Source organism: Temnothorax curvispinosus, unplaced genomic scaffold (assembly GCF_003070985.1).
Source record: "Temnothorax curvispinosus isolate PA1 unplaced genomic scaffold, ASM307098v1 QBEX01007752.1, whole genome shotgun sequence".
Classification (NCBI taxonomy): domain Eukaryota; kingdom Metazoa; phylum Arthropoda; class Insecta; order Hymenoptera; family Formicidae; genus Temnothorax; species Temnothorax curvispinosus.
In genome coordinates, this window is record NW_020217532.1 from 290,306 (window position 1) to 308,040 (window position 17,735).

General features: G+C 39.7%; 1 protein-coding gene and 1 long non-coding RNA gene across 13 annotated transcripts in view; one reads left to right on the forward strand and one right to left on the reverse strand.

Annotated features, from left to right (window-relative positions):
- The window catches only part of LOC112457393 (protein lethal(2)essential for life-like), a 32,750-nt gene extending 15,456 nt beyond the window's left edge, over positions 1–17,294 (forward strand). For 10 of the 12 annotated variants that reach the window (XM_025020404.1, XM_025020403.1, XM_025020405.1 and 7 more), the window contains 10 exons: positions 143–273; positions 374–481; positions 614–813; positions 949–1,227; positions 1,442–1,568; positions 1,667–1,804; positions 2,242–2,403; positions 2,496–2,625; positions 2,705–2,772; positions 2,979–3,465. In XM_025020404.1, coding sequence (XP_024876172.1) covers positions 143–273; positions 374–481; positions 614–813; positions 949–1,227; positions 1,442–1,568; positions 1,667–1,804; positions 2,242–2,403; positions 2,496–2,625; positions 2,705–2,772; positions 2,979–3,056 — 1,421 coding nt within the window. In that variant the 3' untranslated portion in view covers positions 3,057–3,465. Of the gene's footprint in view, positions 1–142; positions 274–373; positions 482–613; positions 814–948; positions 1,228–1,441; positions 1,569–1,666; positions 1,805–2,241; positions 2,404–2,495; positions 2,626–2,704; positions 2,773–2,978; positions 3,466–6,330; positions 6,421–8,412; positions 8,668–14,860; positions 15,083–16,431 lie in introns of those variants that run through there. The other 2 variants (XM_025020414.1, XM_025020413.1) reach the window with 2 other exon arrangements.
- Positions 9,072–17,735, reverse strand: LOC112457395. The gene is made up of 3 exons (XR_003041098.1): positions 17,558–17,735; positions 16,238–16,353; positions 9,072–15,377 (listed from the first exon to the last, which is right to left on the reverse strand). It is a non-coding gene; the product is annotated as an uncharacterized LOC112457395 (long non-coding RNA).

Consider the following 17,735-nt stretch of genomic DNA (forward strand, 5'->3'; position numbering starts at 1 on the left):
ATGCATATTCTGATGCGGAGATTTTGATATTTCTATAATGTTAATTTGCACAGTTATCTCCAAAGGTTTTAAATCTATTACATGCTGTAATCTTTCTTTTAATGTATCGATCCCTAAAAAAAAGATTATGTTTTTGTAACAGGTCGTAGGCGGTCCAGCTTGCAGAAACTGCACACTTTGCAACTGGAAGCTCCTATCACTAAAGTCATCACGTTACTTTCGAACGCGGTCACGGATACGACTAATCCGGAAACAGCAGCGCAGATCGATAAAGTACGTGATTAATCGAGATGCTCGTATTGTCTTATATATATATATAGTCGCGTTCTGTCCAATTAAATATACGCTGCTACATCTTCTGCGTCTTCCGCAGGCAATCGATATCCTAAAGACGACGGAGCTCTACGTGCCGCATCTTAAGGAAGATAGAGCAATGTACAGTGATCCGGTTGCCACGGATCTCGTTGGCGCGTTACTTGCCGTAAGAATTGTGCCGCTCTTCATTTCGTATAAAGAAATTAATAGACTTGCAACAAACAGAAATCACGCGCGTTTATCCGCTCGAGATTTTTTCTCTCTCTCTCTATCGACTCTTTTGTTGTTTGATTGACAGTCTCCGCGCACAGCGTGGGAATCTAGAAGGTCGTCGTCAGATTCCGCGAGATTGTCCACTATCAAAGCTATCGCGTATCCAGCCAACTCACGTGTGCAGGTGAAAAATTTTCGGGGGCCGCAAGAACTCATGGACATACTAGACAACAGTCTCGACTGGAATTTCGAGATATTCAAGCTTGAAGTGCTGACGGAGAAAAGGTGGGTCATACGAACTGCCAACGCGACATGTAACGTTTTGCAATTATTAATCTAAAACAGACGTCATGACGTTCCTACATTTCTTCCTTACAAAGGTATATTATGCCTAAAAGTTTGCATTTTGATTTGTTGCAGGCCGCTCGTTTTTCTAGGATTGACGATCATGAATTTGTACCAAGTGCCCGCTACGTTACATTGCGATGAGAAGACGTTGCAGAACTGGCTAGCCATCATCGAGCACAGTTACAACGCGGAGAATAGCTATCACAACTCGACGCACGCGGCCGACGTCATGCAAGCCACTGCGAGATTTATGCAATCGAAGAGGCTCAAAGAAATCTTAGAGCCTTTAGATGAGGTTGCTGCTTTAATAGCCGCTGCCGCGCACGATATTGATCATCCTGGACGGTCCAGGTGAGACTTACTTTTAGTACTAAGAGAATATATTAACAAAAATGTAAAAAGCAAGAAAACTTGACAGAATTTTCTTTTGGTTAATTATTTTTCTACAGACTTAAAATAAATTTTTAAGCAAAATTCAATTGACACTTATTATTTGTCAAAAATATGTAAACTTGCGATTAAATAAGCATAGTTGATAATCTAATGAATTTAAATTCTTTTCCAGTCAGTTTCTTTGCAATGCCAACAGTCGTTTGGCAATACTCTATAATGATCTGTCGGTTCTCGAATCGCATCACGCAGCCTTAACGTTTAAACTATCACTCTCTGACGACAGTGTAAACATCTTTAAAGTAAGTTTCTTCTCATGCATTCCCTATGTATCGCTATTCTAAAGGCGAGCGTGTAGAAAAATCCGAAGGTGTAATACCAAATTGAATGCTTGCTTTAGAATCTGGACCGAGATGCGTACAAACTGTTACGACAAAATGTCATTGACATGATTCTGGCGACCGAAATGACGAAGCACTTTGAGCACCTGGCAAAGTTCATGAATGTTTGTAGCGCAAGAATTGGCGATGGCCAAGAGGTATATTCTTATTTTGTGAAAATCCTATTTTATATTTAATTATCACAATTTTCTGTTATAACTTAAAATTTATGATATATTACTATGCTCATTACCTTCCTAATTGATATTATAGTTATGTGGATTATCAGTATATCAATATAAGAGAAATCTAATTATATATATAATTCTTAATATTTAAAAGTATAATTTTTTATATCCTTATTACATGAACATAAATGCATTAAGAATCAATTTAATTTCTTAGTATTTCAAAAATTATTTTACAAATATTTAAAATTCAATTTTTATATAGATATGTAGTATAGATGCAATCTTAATTCTATTTAAATTTATCATAATTTATTATAATTTTATTTAAATTTATAATTTTAAACCGTTCTAAGACGTGTGCAGAATAATGAACAAAAATCTAACTTCGAAAAAATCTTTCGCAGACTTATTCAGATTCTTTGGACATGTCTGTGGTTCTACAGCCAGATAATGTAATACTGGTTAAAAGAATGATGATCAAATGCGCGGACGTATCTAACCCAACGCGGCCATTAAAATGTTGCGTCGAATGGGCGAGACGAATCGCGGAGGAATATTTTAATCAGGTGAATATTTTGATAATTATTAATTGGGATCGTTCATTGCAGGAAAGATAATTCGCTACTCTTGCGTTCAAATAATTATTGATAATTTTCAGACCGACGAGGAGAAAAAGTTGAAAATGCCAGTCGTAATGCCGATGTTCGATAGAATGACGTGTTCGATACCGAAATCGCAAATCGGTTTTGTCGATTATATCATTAACGATATGATCGAGGCTTGGGATGGTTCGTTCTCTTCATTATTTTAAAATCTTTATTAAATATTGATATTTGAGTTTTGTTACTTTTGCCATTTGTTTCGCAGTGTTCATTGACATGCCAGAAATAGTGGGCTATATGCGACACAATTACGAGAAGTGGAAAGAGTATAATGTAAGACAACAGTTTTCTTAATTTAATTTACAATTCAATTGCTTCGAGTTAATTAATTCAAAATCGCTATACTATGTAATAACGTTCGTTAATTCGTAATATCATGCCAAAATTTAAAAATAAAAAAAGAAACATCAAATATTTAAATCTCTATTTATAATTCAAAGTTCACTGACGTATTTCCTTTTCAATTGTGTGTCTTACAGGAACAGGGTATATCCACTTTACAAGATGTCGAGAAGCTACAGCAACATCCCGAGATGCAAATACCGCGATTATCTTGAAAAGCGCGTCTCGTTTCATTCTTGTGTCTCGTTATGTAATATTTACGCTGCGATTATCTCGCAAAGACGTGTATAGTATTTATGTATTTAAGGATAGAGCAACGACGTCGTGTGTGTTCTCGAGAGTCGTTTCTAAGAAAATACATGTAATTCGCCGTTTTACGCGCCATCAGCATCCTCATTATTTATATATAACTTTCATTCCCCTCAATGACACTCGCCGTATTACTATTTTAAACACAAACGATGCACATTAGTAAGGTGCTTATAATATTAAGAAAGAAATACCTTTGTATATGCAGCTCCGATGACTATGTTACTTCGAATGAAGTCTTCGCTGTGTTTATGCATGTTGGTCATTATATTGTGCATTTGAGAACAACAAATAAATAACAACATTGCATTTGAATCAATTCTGATTTCTTATAGCCAGAACTCGATCCCTCGTCTAATTTTTTTCATTAAGTTTCGGCGACGACTTATTACTTAGAAGGACTGGTATATAACTTACAAGTTGAAAGAAAATACACTATGTGTGTCGGATTTCACTTTATTGTTTCTTTCAGCCAGAGAAATGGCGTAGGGCCTATTTCTATGCGCTGCATAAATACAGAATTAAATAAAACCAGGTATAAAGTGTAAGCCGTATCGAGATAGAATTTTTCACAATTTTTTCATCAACAGAGCGTAGATATGGTCTCAGTTATGCAAATTACAAATTTTTCGCTTTTGTCTTTTGTTGAATACAGGAAATACGCATTCGCTTTTTCTCAATCCTAGGACTGCCCTGACATAAACGTTGTTGCATCTAAGAACGATAATTACACTTATGCACGTTACAAATCAAAGTGGATGAGTATAATAACATCAATAGCCTATCGAGTTACAAGTATCAGCCTAACAGATGGTTACTAAGTCACACTCATCGTAAAGATTCTTACGTATGCTGACATATGCTTACAAGTATACATATGTGTTAACATCATAATATTCCCTACGGGACGCACGGATGATCATATGGTCGTTTTATCCAGTATCGACGAGACATTTAGCTTCATTTTTTTTTTTAATCCCTAGCGACAATCAGAGTAACGAGTCATTTTTAGAGTTTATTCGAAAACGTTTATGACACGTAAACACACGGAGTATTTTACGACAATATCTCGGAGTAAAGGTGAAGATTATAAAGACACGAATCCTCCTTAAGGTAAGACTCCAGCTTGGAATTATCGATTATTACAAGTCTCGGACGCATTACAAACACTGTTGCTTATCGTTACTATTATAATGCCACATAGTATGATTCGTCCGAAGATCTAGGAATTACGCTTAACGCTAAATTACCCGCGTTTTCAGTGCAACCTACAACAAGTGCATTGCCGGATCTAAGAATTTGCCTAAGCTCTTTCTTTTCAGACATGTCTTTTAATCGAACATAAATAATTTTGCCGAAATTCAAGATTTGCCATGGATAACCGTTTGTTTCGAAGTCCTAAAACTATTTTTCGCTTCTGATCGGCAAGATATTTCGATAATGGTTATCGTCCAGCTTCAACATTACAGATACATCTTCTTTGTTTTGGTTGCGTGAGTTTGAAATTTATTCATTTAGCAGAAATGCAACTGTTTGCTCAACGTATTGTTCATTTTTGGTAACAAGTGGCGTATTTTTAAACGAAACGTGAATCGGGAGCTATTTCGAGATTGCTTCGTTAGCACTTGCCGCTAGTAGACGGAATTCGCGGAGTAACAAAGTAGCCTAGCATACAACACCTTTCCCTAAGTATTAATCTTATTATTAGCATTAAATATAGAAATACACATATACCTAAGTTGTATCTTTTTATTTTTATTTTTTTTTTTTGGTGACGTGCACGTCATTTTTTGTCATTGTTATAGTTTTACATTTTTCCTGCCTTACATCCCGGTTATCCTCGCGCGAAGCGACACGTTCAATAACTGATCGGACGTGTAGTGGACGTACGACCATCACGATTCGGTATATTGCCACGCACTTGTGCTCGCGCGAAGCAACGCACTCCGATCACGTAGAAAGTGACTATAATCTATTTTAGACCCTACATTATATCAACGTGCTCCTGCGTAATCTCGCGCTGAGATTTCCGCGGCCAAAATGATATAATCTCTAATAGTGTACTTGAAGTTTGAAGATAATGGCTCGACGAAAGTGTGCGTCGTTAATTGTCGCGCAAAGCTTAACGCCGGCGTTTAATCATAACTTTCCGTATGCATGCTGAAACGAGAAAGAAGCAAATCGAAGGAAAACGTATTCTAAGAAAAATGCGTATAATCCAATATCCTAAAATAACACGCGTGTAGGCGTTATAGCATTCAGAACGCGCTCTTAGCACTCTCCGTGCCTAAAAAATTTCTGGTACCTCTCCGATCTAATATTTCTCCGTGATATCATCTATGCCTGTTAATTCGATCTTTAATTCGCGGCAACTAAAGTGTCCCGGGTGTGTGCCATGATTTCCGGAATAAGTCGACATTTTAGCTGATCATCGCGACTGATCGAAGACGCGCTGTTTCTATTTCAGTCGATTTCTCTATTTCTAGGAAGGTTTGCTAAGCGAATTACGGTGGGAGCGAGAGAAGCTTCAGAGTCCCCCGTTTGGTGCGATGCAGACGACGGAACGATCAGTTCTTTTAATTCATTATAGTACAAAAGATGTAACGCGTCGCGATGACGAGATTATTCGTTCCGATCCACTCTTAGGATTTCCGTGTTGGTTCTTTTTTTTTAAGCATGACCGTTCAGAATAACGCACTGAGCACAATGCGTTAGATCGCCTACTATTACGCCATTCCGCGATCTTGACGGAAGCAGCATTCAAACGTCAAGGGAAGGCTCGATAACGAATCGATGACGTTTGCTCGAACAGTCAGACGGTTTCGCGGATAGAATCGACTCCACTCGGGTCTGCCTCATAAAGACAACACCGTCGATTCGTTACAGGCAGCCCAAATTCGGATCGTGAGATCGCTACGCCTCGCGGCAATCGCGGGATGACGGGTCAGCGAGAGGGATTTCCGATCCTAAAAATCGTAGCTTCGCGAAAAGTAGCAAGAAATGCCGTCCGAAATGCCGTTGTCGCGGGAAAGAAAACGGCGGAGTCGATCTCGACCAAAATCTCGTCTGTATTCGAAGTCGATGTATTCTTGGACAGGACAGTCAGTGAAACGTCACGTGATATCGTAGGAAAACACCACCTCCGCGTCGCGGCTATTTAAGATGGACCCGCGACTCGCGCTGAATCAGAAGTCGACTCGGGCGATATACGGAATAGTCCGGTGATCTTTCGAGTAAATCAATCGCGGATCTTCACGTTCCTACATAAAAGTACGGTAGCACGTATGATATTCCCGTGTTGCGCTTCTTCGCGAGTGTGTACCGCACCCCCCGCGGGATTACCCCGTTTATCCTCGCATCCTCACTTACGCACTAATTAGTTTGTGTTTGGTTTGAGAAGGATGAAGGATACCAATAAGGATCACATCCTTATTATAATCCTATCGTAATCCTATATTATAATCCTACAACTTAAGATTACTTAGGATTCGAGTAAACCTTACACGCTATTTACCTCAATTTATGCGTATGTTTTAGATCAGAATGTTAAGCTTATTACTTATGTTTTGTGCGGAATAATCTTAAACTACTCACACGGATAATCTTAAACGGATAATATTAACCGGATCCTTAGTTAATTTGCCAGTTAGTGCCCATCTCAGTGAATCAACTACCGTCGAGAACGGTCGTTGAAAAACGCGTGTCCTTAATTATTGAAGAAGCGAAAAGGGAAGAATTTCTTTGTCGCGAGTCACCCGCGATGTGCGGAGATCGCAGGTAATCGTTAATAATCGATATATTGCGTATAATTGGTAAATCGCGCACAGTTTCAGAGGCGCGTAATGAGGTACAAGGCTGTTGCGGAGGGCGTATGACTCTAAACTAGTCCCTGCGCTGGTTCTGATTGATCGTTATCGTTGTTCCATCGCTTAAGTTGGTCGATACTCAATTTCCGACAATTTCTGTCGGCCCGAGATTGAGCTCGGAGCTCTCGCTTAAAAACTCCCTGCGTGATCTTACGCGAACGGACTAGCTTCTTGCGGTTACGCTTCTGCCGCTTACGACTTACGACTAGCCTAAACTTTAGTGAATTTTTGTTCTCTCTTTTGAGTACCTGTCGCGAAACCGATTTACGATCTACTAACAGTATTATCTTTTCGACCATCTAGTCTCGCGTTCGTATTAATTTCGCGTTGCTCACGTAACTTGTTGGGAATTAGTTTTGCGGGTCTGGTGTAATACGTAAGAGGCTCCCAGACCCGCGATTTAGACCTGGGGTGGTTGCACGGGGATGTTTTTTAGCCGATGCAAGCCCGGAATAACTTTCGAATCTGTTTACGCGAAGTTTCTCTATCGACGCACGAGAGAAGTTGTGTTAGATTATGTCGAAGATCGTCTGATCTATGTTGCGTGATGGTAGCAAGAAGAGTTAAGATCTTTTTTTTTTTATACGGATTTATGCGTACGTAAAATGCGTGTCCCAACAGTTATCCAGTCGTGACACCTAGCTGTCACACCTGTCGCACCTAATCTATTAACGTGCAAGTTAGCGCTCTTACGTTTCCCTAAAAATTATCAATTAACCGTACCAACGAGTAGCCTAATTATTCGCGATTTGTGTATCAGTCCCGTAGCTATTGTAACCTTTATATTATTAACACGTTCCACGCTTATTGTGACTTTTATATTATTAATGCGCATTTTGTATGCATTTCACCTCGAAAACTCATCCACTCCGAAATGGATGACTTGGTAAGTCTTTTGTAACTACGATGTGTTTCGGCCGTTGTAAGATTCGCATGATAAATTTTCATCTATTGAGATCGCGTATATAAATGCCTGCAAATTAGAACTGTATATTAATAGTATTTCGAGAGTAATTCCAAAAGATTAATTTATCTGCTTAACGATAATTCTTAAATACCGCCCGATCAAGAATATTAACGTGAGAACTAACGATTAATAATATTATCGGTTATCTTGGCGTACCCTAGCTTACGTAGCTTAAAACTTAGAATTAGATGCATACGCCGCTGTGGTTACTATTTAATCGTGTACTGTCTATCACTTACTTTGGATTACTTCGGTCTCTCTCTACTTCGGTTTTCATTCACTCTTGTCTCTCGCCCGGGCTGTCTATATTTTATCTTTTCAATTTCCTTTGAAAATGCTCTTCTCTTTTTTTGTTTTCCGATGGGATTTTTAAAGATCAAGCGAAAAGCACCGATCGGTCGTTACCGATTGTCGCGCTGATGTTTGCAGATGTCGATCGTGCCGCTAGTTTTCCGCAATTGGTGGGACGACTTCGACCGTCCCGTCTCACGGCTTTTGGACCAGCACTTCGGCACCGGCCTCCACCGCGACGATCTGATCTCAAGTCTCACCGGACTCGGCATCGATCGGCCACCCCTACGCTCGATCTTCGGGAATAGACCATACTACCGACCATGGGGGAACGTGACGCGACAAAATTCGAGCGGAACCAGCACGATCCAGTTGGACAATGATACTTTCCAGGTTGGTGTTTATAGAACGACTTTGCGATACTGAACTCCAACGAAACGGGCTCAACATTACACGGTGCAATCAGATCGAAAGTGAATTTGTGTATCTTTTTCTCGCTCTTTTGCAGATCTCTATGATTTTGAATTAGGTCTAAATGTGGCTCTTTGCGAACAGGATAACATTTTTAGCTTGTTGTTCTATGTCGCCTGCACAATGGAGCATCGAAATATTGGAAGACTTTATATTTCTACTTCAATTTTAATTTATTCACGATTATTTCAATGGGTGTAAAGATAAATTTTTTCAATTTTACTGAAAAATGACTTTTTTCAACTGAGACTTTGTTAGTTTTGTAGTCGAGTTTTGTAGTTCATATTCAAATATTTTATCAAGAACACAAAATCTCATATATTTAATTTTTTTTCTATTTTTAATATGCAGTTACTCAAAAGGTTTACTCAAAAAATTATTGCCAAACTATTTTTGTTTCTTTTAATATTTGCCAGGGTTTTGAGTGTATGTCTGCTTGTTATTTGTTTCCCGTTCGTTAGAGAAGTAATATTAGAAGTTTATTCGATTTATTGCATCGATTGGTAGAGCGATAGAATATGTACGGAATCTGTCAAGCTAGAAAATACGTCCTTTTTCGCGATCGTGCTCGTCCATGTTACGTGACATTCCACTGTGAAAATGGTCTTTGCTACTTTTTCTGTTCATTTAGCATTCGATTTGTCGTTTCATCTGTTCGTGGCGAAACACGAAAGACGGCCTTAAATTATAAACCTTACATTACAAGGATAATTTTGCTTAGGCCCAGTAACTCCTCTTATTATTTTTGGTCGTCTTAATACCTATATCCTAGTATGTCCATGTATATATTCAATTATGCATTACGCATTAATTTAGCCTAGTAACGCGCAGGTCTTGCGATCAGGCGGACTTATCAAAGCCGAAGTAACGTATCTTTTTGTCGAAATCAATTTTATCTTGCAAATTATATTCACGTATCGTGTATTTAATTCGTGAGACGTTGGTTGATTTTGATCAAATTTTCCATCGTAGAGTTATTGAGTTTTTGTCAGGAAAGTGTTAAAAGCTTACTTAAGATATATTATAGGGCGGAAGTACTGCTGTGTAACGGTCCAATTCCGTCTTTCGCAGGATCCTGACGAAGATCATAGAGCCAGGATCCTGCGAAAGATGGGAATTGGCCGAAAATTATTCAGAACTAATAGAAGTTCAGGGAATATTCAATCTCGCTCTTACGTAATAATCGATAATAATAACTCAAGAATAATAATAACCGATAATGCAAATGGACAATAAGACTGTTATCACTTTTCGATTGATCTGCAATTCAAAATCTCACCGCTAATTTCGCCTCAGAAGAATATCGTTATACTAAATTGCTTATAATTTTTGCAAGCCGCTTTTACACGTGTGCTCTTAGTTTCCGGAAGAAGCTTCCTTCTGTCGCGTAATCTCAAAATCGCGTAAAATGACACGTAAAATTATTCGTAATATTTTTCCTGTTAAATGTGCGTTTGTCGTTGGATATGACTTTGTGGTGCGGCAAGAAAGCGTAAACAAGAAGCAACGCGCGTTAAAATTACCACGGAATGCCCCGAATGCGAGTGTGATGCAAACGTGTTTATTTTTAGACGGGTTTTTCGCGTATTTTTAGTCGTTGTAACGCCGCGGAACTGTCCACAGCTGGCTGGACATACCTAGCTTCCTCAGATTACGGAAAAATTACGAACCAATAGCCGTTGCGTTTCCGAGCACGGAGCGGATCAAAGAATTATACGGCTTTACGAGTGTGTTGGTCAGAAAAATCCATGTAAGGCTCGCAATTCGGGCTGATATGCACGCGATTAATGCTTAGGATTAACACGCGCTGCGGGGTATATCGATTATCTTACGCTTGCAGTTATCCTAAAACATATAGTAGACAAGTCGAGAATCCAGGAATCAGTATAGTATGCCTTGCTGTCGCGTCCGAGAGTATCGCGAATCAATTTAAATCGTCTGATCAATTTATACAAAATGTTTCTCTCCCTTTCTTTGCCTCTCTCTCATTCTCTCTCTTTCCGAGAGGTTCGAGTGCAGATAAAGGGCGATATTATCCTTTTGATTATAAGACGTCGTTGGATATTTGACCTTTCGTTTAATTTCACACTGGATAAAACGTCCGCGAGGTTTGCTACTTCCCGATCCTCAAGATCGTTCAGCTATCGCGCCTCGGATCTAGCGTAACTTAGTAACTCGACAGTAATATCGATTAATATACATCAGTCGCCCAATAAGTTTAATTTTACATACGCAAGCTATAGATACGTGTTTATTCGCCGTGATACAGCGTGTGTCGCGACACGCCTAAAATAAATTCGCAAAAGCGAATGCCGAAGAAATGCCACTATCTTCTTAATTAAACGCTTTTACTAATTCTCGATTTATTTCACTTTTATTATGCATAACGCCACCTCCCTCATTAATTAACATAAAATTATCGTTAATGACCCCAAACCCAATCCTAAACCCAACCCTAACTGCTGTCCTGATCACTGCTGTCCTGATTGATTTTTCTTTTCTTCCTCCTCACGTCTCTTAATCATGTCTGTAAAATCATCTAATTTCCTTGGATTTATTTTTTTCAGATCAATCCTCCCTCCTCCTAGAGCAGTGTTATCAAATTTTCTTTTGCCTGAATCATTATTACCATCCATATTTACCCCCGAACTAAAATATTACGTAATCAGTATATTAAAAATAAATTATCAGCACAAGCAGTTTTTTTATATTTTTTAGCATAAATTTTATTCACATCGGTAAGTAGGGTTATGCTGTAATCGTTATTTATCTTATTTTTCTGGAAGTTCGGTAATGCAACAACAAATAAAATATAATCACGTTCGCTGTGTGCGATAACTTAGTCACGGTCTGAAGTAACGATCTTTTTCGTGCTGTATTATTGGTTGTTTACGTCGAATATGTAACTTGCCTAAAAGCTCCGAAACTCACGAATTTTGCACGGTCTTCGGCTCATCAAATTACATTCGCACTTTGTCGTGCGTGCAACATTGATTCACCTGACAGTTCTAAATTCATGAATTCGAGATCACTCTGTGCTACAATTACATTTATTTCCTCGAGAAAGTTCGGTGATGCAACAACGAACGGAATGTGCTCAATTGTGAGTGTGCTAACAACTTAGGCTAAGACACGACTTAAACTCTTTAGCGGTTCTTAACTCCTTATTTTGGTATCGGTAACTCGAGCGCGATTTGCATCGGACGCAAAACAAATTTTGTGTCGAATACAAAGAGCCTCAAGTGATATCCTACGAAAAAAAAGTACAATATTTAATAAGTGTAGTTATAGGGGAAGATACTTTCGTTTACGTTATCTTCTAGCAAAAAAACGAACAGCGAATCGTAATTAGATTTCGAAATATAGAAAAGTCGCAGGAGACAAATGATGAAAGATGACGGAAGTGGCGTAACAGGAAAGGACAAAAGGGCGCATTCGTAAGAAAGAAAATTAAAAGGGATGGAGTAGGGGAGGGGAGGGAATGGGAGGAGGAGAGGGGAGGGAAGGGAAAGGAAGAACGAGGGGAGAAAAAAGGTGTTAACGGAAAAATCGAAATAGAGACTCTATCTACTCGAACGTTACTTTCGAAGGGAACGAATCAGCCGTTAAAAAGAAAAAGAAACCGCGGCAGGGGATGAAACTAAACGTAAGGGACGGGTGAAACTCAACGCTCGGTAAGAATGGTTAAAAGCAACGAACGAAAAAGTTCCGGAACACCAGAAGGCCCGAAAAACTGATGACTGCATCTGCTGCGGTTGCCGCTGTCTCTATCGTTGTGCCATGCATACATTGTGCATCATAACGCGTCATAATTACGCTTTCATAATCGCGCGATCGCGAATCAACCGGGAGGGCGGCAACTCGATTTTTCGACGGATAGGGATGGTGAAACGAGTATTCGATTAGGACTATTTTTTGGGAGGGATAGGGGGCGTTTTTTGCACCTCCCTCTGGACGAGGGAGGGCGAGTAAATCGGATTGGAGAGACGACTTTTCCTTCTGTTTTGCTCTCTTTTATTAGTTATTTCTCTTTATTACTTCTTTTTCTTTTTTTCCTCTTCCCCGCAAAGGTTCGAATAATCTAATGCTCGTCAAGAAAACATCCACGGCGTTTATCTGTCCCCTTTTACAATGATTTCGTTTGTGCCGAAAAGAATTTAGCTTCTCCTACGGTATGATAGTTCATCTAATCGCCCTATTTGGACATAATCCAGTTGTGCAATGTATAGTAATAGTCACGATGTTAGCAGATTTCAGTCTAAAGGGACCAATTATCCTTCTCGTTTTGCCCGAAAATGTTCTACGAAAGGTACGCGTATCAAAAAAAGGACGATCGCGCTGCACGATCTCCGGTTAGTCACGCCGGTTTCGGAATCTCTATAAAATCACAGTTTTACCACAGTTCTCATTTTACCTCCCCCTTCTTTAATCGTATTGTGTGTGTGTATATATATATAATATGTGTATGTATGTATGTATGTATATTTCTTCTTTGTTACTTCTACTTTTCCTTCTCTTTCCGCGATATTTTTTCCTCGCGCAATCGCGCGCACGGTTTGCCTGCCGCAGGGTCCGAGGTGACTACTATGCCGTTCGTTATTAACGTCTTATGATTTTTCGTTGAGGGTTCGCGCGCGAGAAATCGCGCGCAGCAGCCACGGAATAAAATATGCAACCGAAAGAGTAGATGTATCGCGTCTCGCGCTTAGTCAGTCTTGTTCGAATGGAAGAACCGAGGCTCGTGCCGTCCCCCACGAGCGCTGACGCACCCCTTCAAAGGGTGCGCCGCTCACGCGAATGGGACCCACGGGGCCCGATCCCCCGCCCTGTTTTTATAATCTCTATACAAAAATAAATGCTTTTTGAATACCCACAACAATAGAATCTTACAAAATGACTTTTGTGCTTTTTTTTCTCTCCTTCTTACACGGAACTCGCGTTTCTCTCTATCTCTTTTATTTGTACAAAATATGTCTGCGCGCAACACTCGAGCCGACCGTCCGCGGAGCGGTCGCTCAGCAAACCTTTTCTTCCTCCTCCCTCCTACTTTTTCTTTTCTTTTAGTACTATTTTCAAAAATACACAGCCAGTTATCCTCCGCTAATCTCTTCGCGCTCGCGTTCGCCGCCGAGCTCCAGGATCACGCAGGATCACCCGGAGAAACTCGGGCACGCTTGCCTCACTATACTTATACGTTGTTAAAGCTTCCTCTCGTCAAAATGTTGTTTACCTCTCTCTTCTGTTTTTTTGTTGTTTTTTTTTTGGTTTTGTTTTGTTTTTATTGATGAAGGAATTTTATTTCCTCTCTCGCCGAAGCGAGCCGCCCCGGCGGTCGCAAAGGACCGCAAATCACCTACTTGTATGTGTGCTCGTTTTTTTGATCGTAAAAAAAAAAAGGAACAATTTCACACAAGTAGGTGCGCCGACAACTACATCTTCCCAGTTTGCTTTTGTACCATAACGTGCAATAATCTAAATAAACGCGGGTTACATATGAGTGAATCGAGACGAGAAGAAAATATTATTTTTTACGATGCTCTTATCTGACGGTCGGGATAGGATCTAGAACGTTAGCTGAATTGTCATTTTCCTCGCTCGTCGCGGAGAAACTCCAACAACCGGGCCTGATCGGCGATTCCTTGAACGCGGAGGGTGTGAAAAGGACGAATGTGAGATTTATCTGACGAAGCGCTGTTTCAGATGGTAAGCCGGAATTATTGTGCGTGAAATAGCTCGCCTAACGCGTACGATGTTTTAGGATTTAGAATGTGCGCTAGAATATGCACAGCGGCGTTCGAGATCCTCTTCCAGACGAAAATTCAATCAAGCAAGAACGTAACATCAAAATTAAAGAAACACTAATTCGCGCGGTGTAAGAAAAGAGTGGTGGGTCTTATTGCTCTCAAAAATCGACCATCATTTTTCGGAGTAAGCTCATTCGGGAGTGATATTGATACTTAACTTTCGCATTACGGATGCATGGCGGCTGTTTTACGATCGCTCACGGAAGAAATGCGAGAGACTTCTATTCCTCGGTGACGGACGAGAGGGGATCCTGAGCGAAGCTAAGTGACAAAAGCCCCCTTCCCGCGGGGCTGCGCTCTCTGATCCGCAGGTGATACTGGACGTGCAACAATTCTCACCGGACGAAATCTCGGTGAAGACGGTCGACAATCACGTCGTTGTCGAGGCCAAGCACGAGGAGAAGCAGGACGAGCACGGCTACATCAGCAGACACTTCGTACGCAGATACGTCCTACCTCCGTCTCACGACCTCGTCAACATCACCTCGACCCTCTCCTCGGATGGTGTGCTAACTATCACGGCGCCCAAAAAGGTACGCTCGACCGAGCGGAGACAATCCGCGTTAACATCCGCCTAGCTCCCTCATTCGCGGATTCAACCGCGAACGAACGGAGCCCTTTCTCTCTCTCCCTCTATCGCTCCCTTCTCTCGCTCTTTCGCTCCCTCTCCCCTCTCTCGTCTTTGTTATAGCTGATGCGGCTTACGTTACATATTTGGCTTTTGCTTTTCGATTCCGACGTTCCCAATGCTGCGCCTCAGTGTGCAGTACTAGAGGAGGCAGATGGTGCCGACGGTTTTGGATCAAACACTACGAGCTCTGCTCTAAACTACAAAACAGAATATCTCTCGTTAACGTACGGAATTCAGGGGCGCAGTCTTTGCGCGTGGACGAGGGACATTCGCGGTATATTCGTTAGATCAGCGTGTGTCGATTTTAAAGCAAGTTCCTGAAACTCGGCGATACCATGCAAAAGCGAATGACAAACTATCCGCGAAAAGACGACGATGACAAAACGGTGTCCTTATCTCGATATTTAATCCCTTAAATGTCCCCAGATTTAAAAGCAATTGCATTTCCGGTGAGTTTCAAAAATTGAATTCTGTTAAAATCGATGACACTTAACCGACAGTCGAGTGTTCCTCATCAAACGTGACACAGTTTTAATTTATTATGTAATTTATCGATTTATCGATATTGATCGATATCGATTAATTTATCACTATTGATATTTATCGATAATTAATTTTTTTGCTCATTTACATCATCTTTCTTAGTTTTTAGCTGTCAAGTATCATAAAGTGCATTTGATTGCAAATGTATACATATATATATTTAATTAATTATATATTTAATATATTAAATTTTAAATTCTCTATATCTAAATTTTGACTGTAAATTTACGGTTCTCTTGTGCGATGATTCTGACGTGTAAAAGTTAATAAAATTATCGGGGTAGAGATCTCTTTTTTGCAGATGATACGAATATATAAAGTTCATAAGTAGTGTATATATCACATAGTAGAATAAAACAGTTCAAAGCCGCATTTGTTATCCGCACTATATGCCTCGTACATTGACGTATTTTAATCGTCGTATTTTTAACTATTTAAATTCATTGTTCAGACACATAATCCTATTAACTTAATGCATATAATATATTATCGTCTAGACACCTTGCGCGCTTACCTATTATCGCAGTTCTCTTCTCATATTTGTTCGAAGCGTGAAGGAATTTCACAAATTCTAATCACGGCTGTTATCGTCGCGTACGGATTGTTCAAGCACCGACCCCGTAGGGCGCACTAAAAAAACACAAACATACCTCTCATAATTCGCTTATCGGGGCATCCGAGGCTTATTTCTGTACATATGTTTTTCAGAACATGACGCCGGCTGGCACGGAAAGAGTCGTCAACATTGTTCAAACGGGAGTACCAGCTGCCAAGCCGGTTCCCGTCGAAACAACTGCTGCTACTACTACTACTACTACGACCACCACTACCACCGACTAAGGAATTCATTGTCCGAAACTTTCATTCCGACATTTCACTTCATTCTTTTACTTTCTCGATTCTGGATATAGCAAAGCAATATTGTAGAACGAAAGAATCGTGCCGTACATAATAGTTCTCTAATATTTTACCAAAATATAATTTTTTAATGCATAATATACATATATTTTGTTACATGATATAAATTATGATACCTTAAAATTGCATAAAATTTATTTATAATTTTCAATCGAGTTATCAGAGTAGCATAATCAACTTAATTTTAGCTTCAGTTTAATTGATTTTCTTTCCTTGTCTCTTCAATCCTAATTTGAAAAGAGAGATAACTAATTTCCGAGAGAAATTTCTAATAATATAATTTACATGTGTGTATAACTGGAATTTAGATTGTCAATTAAAAAAAAAAAAGAAATACCAAAATGTTAAGCATCATAATATAATTTATATATTTATCTTCCTTAGTATTACTGCTTTCCAATCGCATTATCAATAATTTACAGCAAATAAATTGTTTCCCTTTTAAATGTCCAGAGAGATAACTGAGTGCAACTGTGACCTCAACCATCTCTTCATTACTTTTACAATAAAAGTTAATACGATAAAATTTTATACACTAAATCTAATATCAGCAAATACCATGCAAATTATAAATTTCCTACTCAACACTGTAAGTACAATATAACATATGTGTATGTCGCATTTGTTGAATAGGAAGTTCTAAGTTGCATGTTACTTAATGTTTTCCAGGATTAGATCAACCCCAGCAAACCTCAACCAACAGTATCGCGTCAATGTTATTATTTCCCACTCAACAATGTATAACATACGTTACACCGCAATTGCATTGTTGAGTGTGAAACAATATAGACGCACCGTTTATAGTTCTTGTTTGCTGGGATATGAATCAAACGATCGCGTTGGAGTATCATCAAGCGAACAAGAGGAAAGAATTAAAGAAAAACCCGAAAACTCGGGGGTATATAGGAATACCTACGGTAAACTGTCGCGCTCCGCACCGTGGTGCCCGCTCGCCTACATTTTCCCGTGCCGGCGGTCTCGACGAAGTAAGAAGCCGAAGTGTGTTACACTGATGGTGGAGGGTGAAGGGGGTCTTCGGGTGTTCGCAGCGTCCGAACTGAACCAGGGTTTGTTTACGAATGCGCCGCGGCTGG